The following is a 17,714-nucleotide window of genomic DNA, read 5'->3' as shown; positions in this document are numbered from 1 at the left end:
TAAAGTCTCGGTTGGTTGCATATATATATTTTTAAATAAATTACTTTGGAAACTTATGAGACATAGAAGGTGTATTTAGCCTTGCTGTAGACGTCATCATTATGACTTTCAATCACAACAGATCTGATCCGTCTGTTTCATGCCATTATGCTGCCCTCTAGTGACAGCGATGTTCAACGTTTAGAGAGCAAAGATAAAGAGGTTGAACAAATAAACATGGAGTCTTCTCCTGTAACATTTCACACATGCTGTTCTGGAAAACCACCAGGCTTGGTTTAAGTAATGCTAAAGCCTTTTGTGAACATATGTGGGTATGGTTTGTAGATCATGCATCATTTTACATTTCTATTTCTGTGTGAATGGTTTATTGGGCACTTTGCCGTTACCATGGAGTTAACTCATATGGCATCTATCCAAGGAGCAAATACACACATCTCAAAATGCTTTTAATTACAATTCAAAATACCAAATAAAGATTCACAAATTACAAATAAAGGATGCACAATACCCGCTGAGAGATATCATTTCTAACAAGCATAGCAAATAGGGGAAATGTATACAGTAAGTTCTCTATCTACACAGCTCTGGGCATGTTACATGGTAAAACAACTAGTAATGTAAAACAATTAACAATTTACCATTTACATGTCACTTCAAGAATCATCCAAAAAATTATATTAAATGGAGACTCCATAGGATAGATATTGTGAATCTACTCATGTAAACAGTTTGTTTTAGAGTGAATACAGTCATACTGTAATTTAAAGACATAAAAGAGCATAAATGTTTGCAAAATGCCAAACGGGAAAAATATTACAATTAGCTTCAAACTTTTTCTTGCTAATAATATAAAACGCATATCGCATGTGACTTCTGATCACAAATTTCCATAATTATCAATTAAAATTATTCGTAAATAATATTTGGTTATTTAGTAAAAGGAATTGAAAACACAATACTTGCATAGTTTAAGATGTCAATAGTGCAATGAAGCAAAGGGGGTTATGCGCATAGAATTGGTAATAGGAAAGCATCATTTATCTTTCATAATGTACTGACTTACTGAAATCTAATCATATTTATTTTCTGTATCATGTTCATTAGGCAGAAAAATAAGGAAACAAAATGAAACAGGGAGGGACGACCTGGACTTGCCAAATAAGAAGGCCTAAACACTAATTAGTGAAAAATAAATCAACAGTCAGGCATATATATATATATATATATATATATATATATATGTCTTGCGGCAACACAGAAATAACTATGGATGGATGGGAGGAATATGTCAAGAAATCTTTGGATATTGTAAGAACATAAACCAACACTGCCCCTTGAAGTACATAATATTCTCATTGTAACTTTCTAGATTTCAAATTTCCAAAAAGATCTTAAAGTGTCTAAAAGTACTATGTTAAGCTCTCCATCATCTGCATTGCATTTCCGGGAAAATACAAGTTTTGCATCTACTTAGCCAAACTACCTATGTCAGCATAAACAGAGCCAAAGGAAAACCAGGACTATACACTATATAAGAGGTGCGTGCAGTGTTTGCCAGTGTTTCCCCTATATTAATTTAGCAGAGGTGGGCTGCCGCTGCTAAATCGTTGCCACCACTCCAAAAAATATGAAATTATACAGTGCATTCAGACCCCTTGATGCTTTCCACATTTTTTTACATTACAGCCTTATTCTAACATGGATTACATTTTCCACAATCTACACACAATAGCCCATAACAACAAAGCAAAAATACATTTACATTTTTTTTGTTGCATATTTATAAAAAAATAAAAACAAGAATACCATAGAATTCAGACCCTTTATTCAGTACTTTGTTGAAGCATGTTTGGCAGCGATTACAGCCTCGAGTCTTCTTGGGTATGACCCTACAAACTTGGCACACCTGTATTTGGAGAGTTTCTCCCATTCTTATCTGCAGATCCTCTCAAGCTCGGTCAGATTGGATGGTGAGCTTCGCTGCACAGCTATTTTCAGGTCTCTCCAGAGATGTTTGATCAGGTTCAAGTCCGGGCTCTGTCTGGGCCACTCAAGGACATTCAGAGACTATATAAAAAGCCAAGCTTGTAGCGTCATACCCAAGAAAGACTCGATGATGTAATCGCTGCCAAAGGTGCTTCAACAAAGTACTGAGTACTTATGTAAATGTTTCATCAGTTTTTATTTTATAAATTCGCAAAAAGGTATAAAAACCTGTTTCTGCTTTGTCATTATGGGGTATTGTGTGTAGATTGATGAGGGGAAAATACAATTTAATCAATTTTAGAATAAGGCTATAAAGTAACAAAATGTGGAAAAGGTCTGAATACTATCGAAGGCACTGTAGAAAATATAATGGAGCTATATTTAAAATATCATATTTGAAAACCAACAACCACCAAAATAAAAACTAGACAGTCAGAGAAAATTTTAAAAATGTCATAGCGCCCCCATTTATTTTGTGTTTGAGTCACTCAGATAGCATAAGAACACGGCGTGAGCCATGGCAAAAAGTGTAGAATTGCAGGAAATTAGCTTTAAAACTGCACATTTTCTCTCAGCCCCATGGCAAAATCTTTACAATTCTGCTAACCTTGCCACCGCTGGGGGACAAAAAATCCTAGGGGAAACGCTGTTTGCTTTGGTCTCTTGTCCCCACACCATCCTGTAAAACTGACTCAAAACGCATTTGAAAATGAAAGGACAAAGTATAAACTGACTGTTTTCTGATAACATTCATAAAAGCATGTGTATATATATATATATTGTATCTAAAACCATTACTCAGCTTTTACACTTGGCAATATAGTACTAGATAAAGCTGATAAACATTTCATTGATTAGTGGAGAGGTATAACTTGCTACAGTGCCTTCCGAAAGTATTCACACACCTTGTTGTGTGAAAGCCTGACTGTTACATGGATTAAATTAAGCATTTTTGTTACTCGCCTACACACAATACCCCATAATGTCAATGTGGAATTATGTTTCTACATTTTTTTTGTTAAGGACTGGGGGGCTAAGAAACGGAATGGAGCTAAAATATTGGCAAAATCCTAGAGGAAAACCTGATTCAGTCTGTTTCCCACCAGACACCGTGAGACAAATCTACCTTTCAGCAGGACAATAACCTAAAACACAAAGCCAAATATAGACTGGAGTAACTTTTTTTTGTGCACCGCACACAGCACTCCACAGGAGTCGCTAGTGCGCGATGTGACAAGGACATCCCTGCCGGCCAAACCCTCCCCTAACCCGGACGACGTTGGGCCAATTGTGCGTCGCCCCATGGGTCTCCCGGACAGGGCTGGCTGCGACAGAGCCTGGACTCGAACCCAGAATCTCTAGTGGCACAGCTAGCACTGCGATGCAGTGCCTTAGACTACTGCGCCACTCGGGAGGCCCACTGGAGTTGCTTACCAAGACAGTGAATGTTCCTGAGCGGCCAAGATATAGTTTTGATTTAAATCTATGGCAAGACCTGAAAATGGTTGTCTAGCAATGATCCAACAACCAATTTTACAGAGCTTGAAGAATTTGGAAAATAATAAGGGAAAATGTTGCACAATTCAGGTGTGGAAAGCACTTAGACCTACCCAGAAAGACTCACAGCTGTAATCGCTGCCAAAGGTGCTTCTACAAAGTATTGACTCAGGGCTGTGAATACTTACGTGAATTAGATAGTTCTGTATATCATTTTCCCTACATTTGCAAAATGGGGTATTGTGTGTACATGGGGTATGTGTTTAGATGGGTGGAAACAATCCATTTAATCCATTGAATTCAGGCTGTAACAGAACAAAATGTGGAATAAGTCAAGGGGCATGAATACTTTCTGAAGGCACTGTAAATGTGGCTTTGATATGGCATATTGCTGTTATTGTGAAACAATTCTAAACAGAAAGTTTAAAAAAATACCGTGACAAACTATTAATAGAGCAGAACATTGTTGAATTTAGGGACACAGAGCCCATTTTAGTAGTGCTCTTCCGACAGTTTTGCTCCCATCCTTTAGAATCAGTGGTATTGTTCTTTCTTGGAACTCTGAGCCAACTCTTTCGTTATCTTTACCATCACAAACCTACTCAAACTAGCATCCGGCACACAGTTCTTCAGGCTTTGTTACTATTTAAGATGCTCAAGAAGACGCTACCAAATTGGTTCAATATACCCAAAATAATATTATATACTGAAATAAAGATAGTACTGTAGAGCAAGTAACAGGAGAAAAATAAACGAGTACAACCATGTAGGCCTTGCTAGGCCGATCTTGCCTATTACTCCCCCTTCCTCTGCGACACCTCCTTACTGCAGCAGCCAGCCAATCTGGCCGGCTAGGTCAGTAGGGAGTGGTGCCCTCCCACTCCACCAAATACTGCACCTTCCCCTCCGGAGTGACCCGGCGGGCCAGCACCTGGTACTTCTCTCCGCAGGTGAGCCGCCCCGCCGCCCCAAAGTAGTTGGTGATGGACGACTTGAGGTGGGAGAGGGAGGAGTCATCCTCGCTGATGCTGTCAAAGGTGTGGCTGTCGATCGCGTTGTCCAGCATCGCGGAGGCAGCCTCCTCTCCTGGTAGGCTCAGCTCCATGGGGCTCAGCTCGCTCTCCACCACCTCCTTCTTAGTGGCCAGCACCGTATAGTTAGAGGTGGGCAGCTTCCTCTTACGACTGCCAACATTCTTCCTGCAACAAGTTTGAATAAACGGGATCATTAGGGCATGCAGCAAAAAACATTTGGTAACACTTTATTTGGATAATCCATCTGTAGATGCTCTACAGCAGGGTTTCCCAACCCTCTACTCGGTCCCCCCAGACGTTTCACATTTTTGTTTTAACCCTACACTGGCACACCTGATTCAATTAGTCAAAGGCTTGATGATTAGTTGACTAATTGAAATCAGGAGTGCCAGTTTAGGGTTGAAACATCGGTATGGGCCTGAGGAGAGTTGGGAAACCCTGCTCTACAGACTATCAGTAACATTTCAACTAGCTAGCTACTAATCCTTAACCTTGCCCAGGACCGAGTTTGGGAAACCTTCTTAGTGGACAAGTCCAGTTAGTCCCTCCCTCTTTCAGTCTGTTTTATTCCATTTGATGCCTAATGAACGTAATGACCCTGATATCAGCAACCTATTGAAACAAAAGTAATGACTGTTTCCTGAATTTACTGCTTTTTGTGCTTTGCTGTTACATGCGACGTGTAACGCAACTTGGGTCAAGATATGTTTCTTGCCTTGCTGTTAGGAACAGGGCAACATTGAAAGGGGTGATTTTTGGGGTAGTATTAAGTGTGGAGATGGAGCAATTGAAGTAGAAATTCCTGGAGTTTGTGACGCCCGCTGTTTGGTGCGACGCAGACCCGGTAGGAAGCATGGTGAAACAGATGAGTCATTGTAGGTCCTCAAATAGTAATTGGTAGCATTGCCTTTAAATTGTTTAACTTGGGTCAAACGTTTCAGATAGCCTTCCACCAGCTTCCCACAATAAGTTGGGAGAATTTTGGCCCATTCCTCCTGACAGAGCTGCTGTAACTGAGTGAGGTTTGTCGGCCTCCTTGCTCGCACACGTTTTTCCAGTTCTGCCCACACATTATCTATAGCAACAACAAATGAGCTCCTTGAGTGACGGGGTGGGACTAGGTCTGTGTGGAAAGCTGTGTGGAGAGAGAAAGAGATGACTCAAGTAGCATAGTAAACTATAAAAATGGATGTTACACACGTCGTATCACATTTAACAAACCAAACATTCAAATACCGTTATAGAAGGTAAAGTAAAAACCCAAACCGGTCCGTGCATCAATACCGGTATATAGTAAAATATGGTATACCGCCCAGCCCTAGATCCCAGTGGGTAGTAGATTTGTGCCAGCATAGAGGGATAGGCCAACAAGTGAGTTTTGCTTCAGTAAGGTTGGCTTCTTAGCAATGGTTATCAAATGTACTGCAGAAATGGAACGTAAATCACAGAGAATAGATGTTTTGGTGGCAGCTGCAGAGAAGTATTTGAGTATATGAGATTTGACTTCAGAAGAGTTACAGGGTGTGTTGAAGAGCGATGTGCCGTCCTCCCAGGCCCTTGGCATGGTGCAGGAGCAGATAGGGTCAAAGTAGTGGAACAGGGTAGTGGGTTTTAATGTGTGTAAGTGGCAGCTGCAGAGAAGTACCTGGGTGTGCAAGATTTTACTGCAGAAGAGTTAATGAGGTGGTGATTTGAATGTTTATTAAATAGTGGTATATAGGTCTAGGGCTAGTTGGTGGTGCAAGTTTTTCCTTTTAGGAACAGGAATAATGAAGAGAATGTAATGTAGGTAGGGGGTGGTGTATGCACCTTTAAATTGGATGCAATCCGCCAACCCAATCCCAAAGAAGACTAGTATTATGAACATGACTTGGATCAGCCTCCAGGGGTAGCTGTGGTCCGCTACATGATTTTTCTCTGTCTCATTTTCATGCCCAATAACTGTGCTGCTTTTACACTCCCTCCTCAATGCCACACTTAAAGAGCGACTGCCTTTAAAATAAATAAATCCCTTTGAAAATGTCCTGTGTGGCACCCCGTGTCTGGAAGTTTCCCCAATTCTTTACACTCGGAACATATCAAACAAGGAACATCAATACAATGTCATATTTAGCCTCAATTATAAGCCTCACATTCTAAATGCTGGGTTGATATCTCGAACATGAACCTTCAAATAATCAAATTGGTGTCACTGGGGGCAACTCTACAGCATAAACCAGTCAGTAGATTAACAGTTACTTACTGCACCCCCACACCTGGACACTACTCTTCTCCCAGGACTGTGTGTGTGTGTGTGTGTGTGTGTGTGTGTGTGTGTGTGTGTGTGTGTGTGTGTGTGTGTGTGTGTGTGTGTGTGTGTGTGTGTGTGTGGGCAGAGTACCAGAGGGGAAACGGACAGGGCAGAGTAACATCAGTGTAATCATCATCATCACAATCAGTCCTCTCTCTCAGGGCTCTATTTGAACAAACCTAAAACAATGGTAAATCCAAGCACTGGAAGTAGTGTTATACAGTTGAAGTCGGAAGTTTACATAAACCTTAGCCAAACACATTTCATCTCAGTTTTTCACAATTCCTGACATTTAATCCCAGTAAAAATTCCTAGTTTTAGGTCAGTTAGGATCACCACTTTATTTTAAGATTGTGAAATGTCAGAATGATTTATTTCAGCTTTTATTTATTTCATCACATTCCCAGTGGGTCAGAAGTTAACATACCGTCAATTAGTATTTGGTAGCATTGCCTTTAAATTGTTGAACTTGGGTCAAACGTTTTGGGTAGCCTTCCACAAGCTTCCCACAATAAGTTGGGTGAATTTAGGCCCATTCCTCCTGACAGAGCTGGTGTAACTGAGTCAGGTTTGTAGGCCTCCTTGCTCACACATGTCACATCAATAAATCTACATAATTGTCCTGCCTCATGATGCCATCTATTTTTTGAAGTGCACCAGTCCCTCCTGCAGCAAAGCACCACCACAACATGATGCTGCCACCCCCGTGCTGCACGGTTGGATTGGTGTTCTTTGGCTTGCAAGCCTCCCCCTTTTTCCTCCAAACATAACGATGGTCATCATGGCCAAACAGTTCAATTTGTTTCATCAGACAAGAGGACATTTCTCCAAAAAGTACGATCTTTGTCCCCATGTGCAGTTGGAAACGGTAGTCTGGCTTTTTTTTATGGCGGGTTTGGAGCAGTGGCTTCTTCCTTGCTGAGCGGCCTTTCAGGTTATGTCGATATAGGACCCGTTTTACTGTGGATATAGATACTTTTGTACCTGTTTCCTCCAGCATCTTCACAAAGTCCTTTGCTGTTGTTCTGGGATTGATTTGCACTTTTTGCACCAAAGTACGTTCACCTCTAGGAGACAGAACGTGTCTACTTCCTGAGCGGTATGACGGCTGCGTGGTCCCATGGTGTTTATACTTACGTACTATTGTTTGTACAGATGAACGTGGTACCTTCAGGCGTTTGGAAATTGCTCCCAAGGATGAACCAGACTTGTGGAGGTCTACAACTTCCTTTCTGAGGTCTTGGCCGATTTCTTTTGATTTTCCCATGATGTCAAGCAAAAAAAAACACTGATTTTGAGGGTAGGCGTTGAAATACATCCACAGGTACACCTCCAATTTACTCAAATGATTAGCCTATTAGTCAATTAGCCTATCAGAAGCTTCTAAAGCCATGACATCATTTTCTGGAATTTTCCAAGCTGTTTAAAGGCACAGTCAACTTAGTGTATGTAAACTTCTGACCCACTGGAATTGTGAAACAATGAATTATAAATGAAATAATCTGCCTGTAAACAATTGTTGGAAGAATTACCTGTGTCATGCACAAAGTAGATGTCCTAACCGACTTGCCAAAACTATAGTTTGTTAACAATACATTTGTGGAGCGGTTGAAAAACGAGTTTTAATGTCACCAACCTAAGTGTATGTAAACTTCCGACTTCAACTGTAGGTCCTGGGGGTGTTTCAGAAATATTTTAGCTATTTTGACAGCCATAACTATGAATGCAATAGCTGGCGGTGGCCCGAAAGGGCTGGGTTTTGATGAATAAACAAGTTGTAGTTGTGACGAGGGCTTGGCCACACACTGGCCAATCAGCGCGGTCCATAGGCTTAATACTACCTGCGTTTGTCTCAAGTTCTGTAGATTTTGTCATCAACTTCAATTCTCGTCCAGGTCCATTGTGGAATGATACTAGTTTATTAAATAGCATAGGATACAGTAATGAGTAATAGCAACAGTATGTTTGGAGTTGTAATTGACTTCAACGAGCCTAGCCTACATATCTTTACGCATCGCACTTCTCCTAAAATAACAAAATACTAGGCTCCGTAAATTGTATTGTATGTGAGGCATGTTGTCAATAAGCAGAATACAGCCTTGGCATACCGTTGATACTGCATTATAGGACTGAATCCTTTCAATAAGTTTGGATAAGGGAGTCTTTCCTAAAAGGATGAGGCGCTCTTTGGAAATGGGGATGGCTACTTTTATGGAAATGCTACGTTGCAAGACCACGATAAAAAAGACAAAACGCATTGCTGTTGAACCATAGGCTTCTTTTGGCTAAAAGCCAGAATAAAAATACACACCTTTCTGATGCTGCTAAACCAGCCTTGATTAAGGGGAGGGTAGGCTATGCTTGGTTTTGAATCAAATTATGTTTCTAAACCAGATGAATTGGCATAAAAAAGGCAGTCATGCATGACTGTGTTTTAGCTCTCAAACTCCATGCCATTATAAACTGTGTTACCATTAAGACCTGCTTTTCTTTAACTTCCCATTAGCTCTGCATGAAATTAAATATGGCCACCCCTCCCACCTCAGGGCAAGCGAGATGACGATAGACAAGTAAATGACCAAACCTTGCGTTAGGGCCGTAAAAATGCCAGTCTTTACATGACGAAATTGCAAACTAACATGCGCCTCCTTAGTGCCAGCTGGAAATAGAGCCACAGGAGACGTCAGCAGCTCCACCGGGATGCCAACCAGTAGGATTTTCAGTCATGAAACGAAACACAGTAAAGGCAAAGACGAAAGATTATTAATATATATTTTTTTAACCTAGCAGAGTGTCAATACACTCTGTATGTCAGACTTCAGAGCCCCTCCCTCGTGCGAGAAGCCAGCACTGAGAGTGTCGCTAAATTAATTAAGCCAGTCAGTTAGGGAGCCCAGGGATGTTTCGCAGATATGGGGAGGTGTGGTGTTTCACAGTGTTCAAATAATGCTGTCATCGAGGGTTTGTGAATGTGGATATAGTGAATGTATAGTCACTTCCATTGCTTAGTTCCAAGTTTAAGCAAATATTCAAGCAAATATTGGAAGATGTACAGGAGCCAACCACATTAAATAATCCAGGACCTCACATCATACTTATTTTTGTGTGCTGTCAAACATGTTTTGGCTCTCCTCAACTCCTCACATAGGACCATGTCCAAGAGCTTGGAAAACGTGGGAGACAAAATCTCATCTGACAGCCCGGGCTGCAGCGATTCCAGTCGGGGGTCTTATCGATCGGTCTACAACACATTCCACATGGCAGAGCAAAATAAACAAAATAGGACCTTCTCCTAATGCCAACACAATGAACAATTTGCAGAGGTAACCGTGCGTGAGGGAGTTGCCTTTTCTAACAACAAAAAAGTCTTGGTGACTATCGTACTGTACCTGAAGTCGTAGGAGACACTGGTGGTGGCGGACCCAGAGGTGCTGGCAGCGTCTGTGGAGTCCAGGTCAAGACTGAAGGTCCGTCCCGAGCTAGTGCTGAGGAGTAAACAGCGTCAGCTCCGTTCAAACGCTGGAAATAAGTGCTAATCAGAGGATTTTGTGGCCCCTGGACCACAGAATAGTCCTATTTTGTCATTTCTAATCCTAACCTCAAAGGAAAATGTACACTATTACCATGGTCCCTCACCCTGTGACTTGAATTTGCAAGTCACTGTTCTACGCCCATATAATAAGAGCCTGCATGCGTGAGAAAGTACTATATCTAGCTAATGGAAGAAAGTTAATGTAATGCTTCAAAGCCACAGATCATTTTAGCTGTTCTCATCCTCCAGCTCAGTTCAGGTGCTATAGAGTTATGACCAAGCCTATTCCACTCCTCACATTCCGACAGTGTTAGTCCCCTTTTTGGCGTTGCACCAGTTATTCCCCATCTCTTGATTTTCCTCTAAGAAAGCTTGGTTGATTCTCAACAGTCCCCAAAAGTGTTTGCCTTTCTTGTATTATTATGCACTGTTCGGGAGATAACCTTTACAGGAAAGCGCAATTAAATCTCTTCGTTCGACACATTGATGAAAATGCTCAGAGGGGTGACAAAACAAACACTGCCAGAGATTGTCTTTCAAAGGGAAATGCATGTAAATGAAGGAGATTGTTAGGGCCTTGAAAATTATTGCATTCAATTGAAGTCAAATGTTTGCAGTAGAGAGTTCATTGGAAATGAGCATCTAGACAAAAGTGCTCAGAATTACACTCTTCGAGCTGATTTTCCAAGACACAGTCCTAGATTTAAAAGAACTTTAAATTGATAAACTCCATTGAACATGCTACTTAATCCAAGCTGAATCTTAATCTGTCAGGGAAACTGGCCCTTAGTATCCAAACCATTTACCTTTTGAGGCTTTGTAACTCGTCCAATGTGAAGTCAAAGATGTTGGCCATATGATGGTTGGTGCTCCAGGCTGAGGTCAGGTCATTCTACATAACAAATCACACACACACGGTATTATAGTACTCAGCCAGTGTCATAAACAGACAGTCATCAACACCATTGTCTCCATCATCAATCATCATCCTTGTCTTCATCACTACTGTTTAAACGCTACATGCCAGAGATGAACTAGATTCAGCCTGGGGCAATTTTTTTTATTTCTTAAGAAGATGATCAGGGGGCCGAAACATAGTTACTAATAATATTTTTTTAACTACAAATTGACCGCAAGAAACCCAAACAGATATCATATTTGACTAAAACAATAATTTCAAATAGGCTTGGACGGTATACCGGGGTATTTGGAAAAATCCATGGGATAGTTTTTCAATACTGTGAATACAGTCAAAACAAAAACATTTTATTAATTAAATGTATTTAGGGGTAGATCAGCTTTAAAATTGCAGATAGATTGTGGCTTCCATCAATGTAATTGTCTGCGTCATTTTCAATCTCCCATATATATTTTTTGTAAATATAAATATATAAAATATATATACAGTACCAGTCAAAAGTTTGGACACACCTACTCATTCAAGGGTTTTCCTTTATTTTGTATAAGGGCTATTTGACCAAGAAGGAGAGTGATGGAGCGCTGCCTCAGATGACCTGGCCTCCAGTCACCTGACCTCAACCCAATTAATATGGTTTGGGATGAGTTGGACCGCAGAGTGAAGGAAAAGCAGCCAACAAGTGCTCAGCATATGTGGGAACTCATCTCTGAGACCATCCAGTTTTGATTTCTATTTACCATTTATTTTTCAACTGTGTTGTGATGTTTCACAAACATTCGGAACCTGTATATTCGCATAGTTTCTACAGATTGCAAATTAAAGATACAACATTTTCCTAAGAGTATTATTACATCATTGATCGATTGACTATGAATTTTTTAATCACCCAGCAGTGCTATTTGCAGAGATAGAGTCAGGTAAATGTTGCAATTCTTCAGCCATTCCTGAAGCGTCGACCAAAAACCAGCTAAATATGGCCAGTACCAAAATAAATGATCTAATAATTCTCTATTCACAGCTAAATCTGCAGAGCTGGGATGGTTGTGTACCCATAAACAGTTGAAGTCGGAAGTTTACATACACCTTAGCCAAATATAAACTTAGTTTTTCGCAATTCCTGACATTCAATCCCAGTAAAAATTCCCTGGATCACCACTTTATTTTAAGAATGTGAAATGTCAGAATAATAGAAGAAAGAATAATTTATTTCAGCTTTTATTTCTTTCATCACATTCCCAATGGGTCATACACTCAATTAGTATTTGGTAGCATTGCCTTTAAATTGTTGAACTTGGGTCATTCTTTTTGGGTAGCCTTCCACAAGCTTCCCACAATAAGTTGGGTGAATTTTGGCCCATTCCTCCTGACAGAGATGTGTAACTGAGTCATGTTTGTCAGCCTCCTTGCTCACGTCACGCTTTTTCAGTTCTGCCCACAAATTTTCTATGGGATTGAGGTCAGGGCTTTGTGATGGCCACTCCAATACCTTGAATTTGTTGTCCTTAAGCCATTTTGCCACAACCTTGGAAGTATGCTTGGGATCATTGTCCATTTGGAAGACCCATTTGCGACCAAGCTTTAACTTCCTGACTGATGTCTTGAGATGTTGCTTCAATATATCCACATAATTGTCCTGCCTCAGGATGCTATCTATTTTGTGAAGTGCACCAGTCCCTTCTGCAGCAAAGCACACGCACAACATGATGCTGTCACACCGTGCTTCACGGTTGGGATGGTGTTCTTCGGCTTGTAACCCTCCCCTTTTTTCCTCCAAACATAACGATGGTCATCATGGCCAAACAGTTCTATTTTTGTTTCATCAGAACAGAGGACATTTCTCCAAAAAGTACGATCTTTGTCCCCATGTGCAGTTGCAAACTGTAGTCTGGCTTTTATGACGGTTTTGGAGAAGTGGCTTCTTCCTTGCTAAGAGGCCTTTCATATTATGTCGATATAGGACTCGTTTTACTGTGGATGTAGATACTTTTGTACCTGTTTCCTCCAGCATCTTCACAAGGTCCTCTGCTGTTGTTCTGGGATTGATTTGCACTTTTCCCACCAAAGTACGTTCATCTCTAGGAGACAGAACGCGTCTCCTTCCTGAGCGGTATGACGGCTGCGTGGTCCGGTGGTGTTTATACTTGCGTACTATTGTTTGTACAGATGAACATGGCACCATCAGGCGATTGGAAATTGCTGACAAGGATGAACCAGACTACAACCAGATCTACAATTTTGTTTCTGATGTCTTGGCTGATTTCTTTTGATTTTCCCATGATGTCAAGCAAAGAGGCACTGAGTTTGAAGGTAGGCCTTGAAATACATCCACAGGTACACCTGCAATTTACTCAATGATGTCAGTTAGCCTATGACATCATTTTCTGGAATTTCCCAAGCTGTTTAAAGTCACAGTCAACTTAGTGCATGTAAACTTCTGACCCACTGGAATTGTGATACAGTGAATTATAAATTAAATAATCTCTCTGTAAACAATTGTTGCACGATTGTTTAAACAACAGATTATTCACAAAGTAGATGTTCTAACCGACTTGCCAAAACTATAGTTTGTTAAAAATTCTTAGGGATAGGTGGCAGTATTTTCACGTCCTGATGAAAAGCATGCCCAAAGTAAACTGCCTGCTACTCAGGCCCAGAAGCTAGGATATGCATATTATTAGTAGATTTGGATAGAAAACACTCTGAAGTTTCTAAAACTGTTTGAATAATGTCTGTGAGTATAACAGAACTGATTTGGCAGCCGAAACCCTGAGCACAATCCATCCAGGGACTGTTTTCCATTAGTTTTCTATGGTAAGCTCTATTTAATAGGAATCTGCTTGCAGTTCCTATGGCTTCCACTAGATGTCAACAGTCGTTAGAAATTGGTTGATGTTTTTCTTTTTTGAAATGAAGAAGTAGCCCTGTTTTTTTCCATGTGTCACTCCAGGTGGACTCAAGTCTTTTGGTGCGCACACCTGGAACGCGCTTCACTTTGTTTTCGTCCGGTATTGAACACAGTTTATCCCGTCTTCAATTTTAGCGATTATTTACGTTTTAGGATAACTAAGGTTGGATTAGGAAAGTTGTTTGAAATGTTTGGACCAATTTTACAGGTAACTTATTAGATTCTTTGTAGTCATGTTGGGCGAGTTGGACCCGGTGTATTTTCTGAATCAAATGATCCAAATAAATGGACATTTTGGGGATATAAAGAAGGACTTTATCGAACAAAAGGACCATTTGTGATGTTTCTGGGACATTTTTGAGTGCCAAAAAAAGAAGATCTTCAAAGGTAAGGCATGAATTATATCGTTATTTCTGACTTTTGTGTAGCACCTGCCTGGGTGAAATATGATTTTCATGTGTTGGTATGCGGGGCACTGTCTTCAGATAATCGCATGGTCTGCTTTCGCCGTAAAGCCTTTTTTAAATCTGACACTGCGGCTGGATTAACAAAAAGTGAAGCTTTATTTTGATGTATTACACATGTATGTTTTGTGAATTTTTATTATGAGTATTTCTGTTTTTGAATTTGGCGCACTGCAATTTCACTGGATGTTGTCAAATCAATCCCACTACTGGGATTCGAGCAGGAAGGGATCACTAAGAAGTTAACAAGACGTTTGTGGAGTAGATGAAAATCAAGTTTAAATGACTCCAACCTAAGTGTATGTAAACTTCCGACTTCAACTGTATATAACATTCTACTGGTTGCAATAATTTTGTATAATGATTTAAAATCTCAGTGTTTTGAATCCAGCGTTGTTTTGTGTATCAGTTCATAAACCATGTGCCATGGAATTGGTACATCGAAAAATCTCTTCCCAACCTATAGTGCATTCGTAAAGTATTCAGACCCCTTCACTTTTTCCAGATTTTTTTACGTTATAATAAAATGAATTAAAATTTTATTTTTTATTTATTTCACCAGGTAGGCTAGTTGAGAACAAGTTCTCATTTGCAACTGCGACCTGGCCAAGATAAAGCATAGCAGTGTGAACAGACAACAACACAGAGTTACACATGGAGTAAACAATAAACAAGTCAATAACATAGTAGGAAAAAAAAAAGAAAAAAAGAGAATCTATATACAATGTGTGCAAAAGGCATGAGGAGGTAGGCAATAAATAGGCCATAGGAGCGAATAATTACAATCTAGCAGATTAATACTGGGGTGATAAATCATCAGATGATCATGTGCAAATAGAGATACTGGTGTGCAAAAGAGCAGAAAAGTAAATAAATAAAAACAGTATGGGGATGAGGTAGGTAAATTGGGTGGGCTATATACCGATGGACTATGTACAGCTGCAGCGATCTGTTAGCTGCTCAGATAGAAGATGTTTAAAGTTGTTGAGGGAGATAAAAGTCTCCAACTTCAGAGATTTTTGCAATTCGTTCCAGTCGCAGGCAGCAGAGAACTGGAAGGGAAGGCGGCCAAATGAGGTTTTGGCTTTGGGGATGATCAGTGAGATACACCTGCTGGAGCGCGTGCTACGGGTGGGTGTTGCCATCGTGACCAGTAAACTGAGATAAGGCGGCGCTTTACCTAGCATAGCCTTGTAGATGACCTGGAGCCAGTGGGTCTGACGACAAACATGCAGCGAGGGCCAACCGACTAGAGCATACAGGTCGCAGTGGTGGGTGGTATAAGGTGCTTTAGTAACAAAATGGATGGCACTGTGATAAACTGCATCCAGTTTGCTGAGTAGAGTATTGGAAGCTATTTTGTAGATGACATCGCCGAAGTCGAGGATCGGTAGGATAGTCAGTTTTACTAGGGTAAGTTTGGCGGCGTGAGTGAAGGAGGCTTTGTTGCGAAATAGAAAGCCGACTCTCGATTTGATTTTGGATTGGAGATGTTTGATATGAGTCTGGAAGGAGAGTTTGCAGTCTAGCCAGACATCTAGGTACTTATAGATGTCCACATATTCTAGGTCGTAACCATCCAGGGTGGTGATGCTAGTCGGGCGTGCGGGTGCAGGCAGCGACCGGTTGAAAAGCATGCATTTGGTTTTACTAGCATTGGAGGCCACGGAAGGAGTGTTGTATGGCATTGAAGCTCGTTTGGAGGTTAGATAGCACAGTGTCCAAGGAAGGGCCAGAAGAATACAGAATGGTGTCGTCTGCGTAGAGGTTGATCGGGGAATCGCCCGCAGCAAGAGCAACATCATTGATATATACAGAGAAAAGAGTCGGCCCGAGAATTGAACCCTGTGGTACCCCCATAGAGACTGCCAGAGGACCGGACAACATGCCCTCCGATTTGACACACTGAACTCTGTCTGCGAAGTAGTTGGTGAACCAGGCAAGGCAGTCATTAGAAGAACCGAGGCTACTGAGTCTGCCGATAAGAATATGGTGATTGACAGAGTCGAAAGCCTTGGCCAGGTCGATGAAGACGGCTGCACAGTACTGTCTTTTATCGATGGCGGTTATGATATCGCTTAGTACCTTGAGCGTGGCTGAGGTGCACCCGTGACCGGCTCGGAAACAGGATTGCACAGCGGAGAAGGTACGGTGGGATTCGAGATGGTCAGTGATCTGTTTGTTGACTTGGCTTTCGAAGACCTTAGATAGGCAGGGCAGGATCGATATAGGTCTTTAACAGTTTGGGTCCAGGGTGTCTCCCGCTTTGAAGAGGGGGATGACCGCGGCAGCTTTCCAATCCTTGGGGATCTCAGATGATACGAAGGAGAGGTTGAACAGGCTGGTAATAGGGGGTGCGACAATGGCGGCAGACAGTTTCAGAAATAGAGGGTCCAGATTGTCAAGCCCAGCTGATTTGTATGGGTCCAGGTTTTGCAGCTCTTTCAGAACATCTGCTATCTGGATTTGGGTAAAGGAGAAGCTGGGGAGGCTTGGGCGAATAGCAGCGGGGGGGGGGGGGGGGGGGGGGGGGGGGGGGGGGGAGGGGGGGAGCTGTTGGCCAAGGTTGGAGTAGCCAGGAGGAAGGCATGGTCAGCCGTTGAGAAATGCTTGTTGAAGTCTTCGATTATCACGGATTTATCGGTGGTGACCGTGTTACCTAGCCTCAGTGCAGTGGGCAGCTGGGAGGAGGGGCTCTTGTTCTCCATGGACTTTACAGTGTCAACCTTCACAAAATACCCCATAATGACAAAGCAAAAACAGATAAGACAGATATTATGAAATATCACATTTACATAAGTATTCAGACCCTTTACTCAGTACTTTGTTGAAGCACTTTTGGCAGCAAATACAGCCATGAGTCTTCTTGGGTATGACGCTACAAGCTTGGCACACATGTATTTGGGGAGTTTCTTATCTGCAGATCCTCTCAAGCTGTGTCAGGTTGGATAGGGAGCAACGCTGCACAGCTATTTTCAGGTCTCTCTAGAAATGTTTGATTGGGTTCAACTCCGGGCTCTGGCTGGGCCACTCGAGGACATTCAGAGACTTGTCCCAAAGCCACTCCTGTGTTGTCTTGGCTGTGTG

At 41.5% G+C, this 17,714-nt stretch overlaps 1 protein-coding gene across 2 annotated transcripts in view; it reads right to left on the bottom strand.

The window, feature by feature from the left end:
- Positions 1-433: 433 nt before the first annotated feature.
- LOC129825985 (PHD finger protein 19-like) overlaps positions 434-17,714 on the bottom strand; it is a 36,795-nt gene continuing 19,514 nt past the window's right edge. For both annotated transcript variants that reach the window (XM_055886204.1, XM_055886205.1), the window contains exons 13-15: positions 11,146-11,231; positions 10,197-10,292; positions 434-4,682 (exon numbers count right to left, since the gene is read on the bottom strand). In XM_055886204.1, the coding sequence (XP_055742179.1) occupies positions 4,340-4,682; positions 10,197-10,292; positions 11,146-11,231 (525 nt within the window). In that variant the 3' untranslated portion in view covers positions 434-4,339. The remainder of the gene's footprint in view (positions 4,683-10,196; positions 10,293-11,145; positions 11,232-17,714) is intronic.

The sequence above is a fragment of the Salvelinus fontinalis genome, chromosome 28 (assembly GCF_029448725.1).
Source record: "Salvelinus fontinalis isolate EN_2023a chromosome 28, ASM2944872v1, whole genome shotgun sequence".
NCBI classification, from domain to species: domain Eukaryota; kingdom Metazoa; phylum Chordata; class Actinopteri; order Salmoniformes; family Salmonidae; genus Salvelinus; species Salvelinus fontinalis.
The sequence above is the reverse complement of the archived record's forward strand: the minus strand, read 5'-3'. Positions and strand labels throughout refer to the sequence as shown.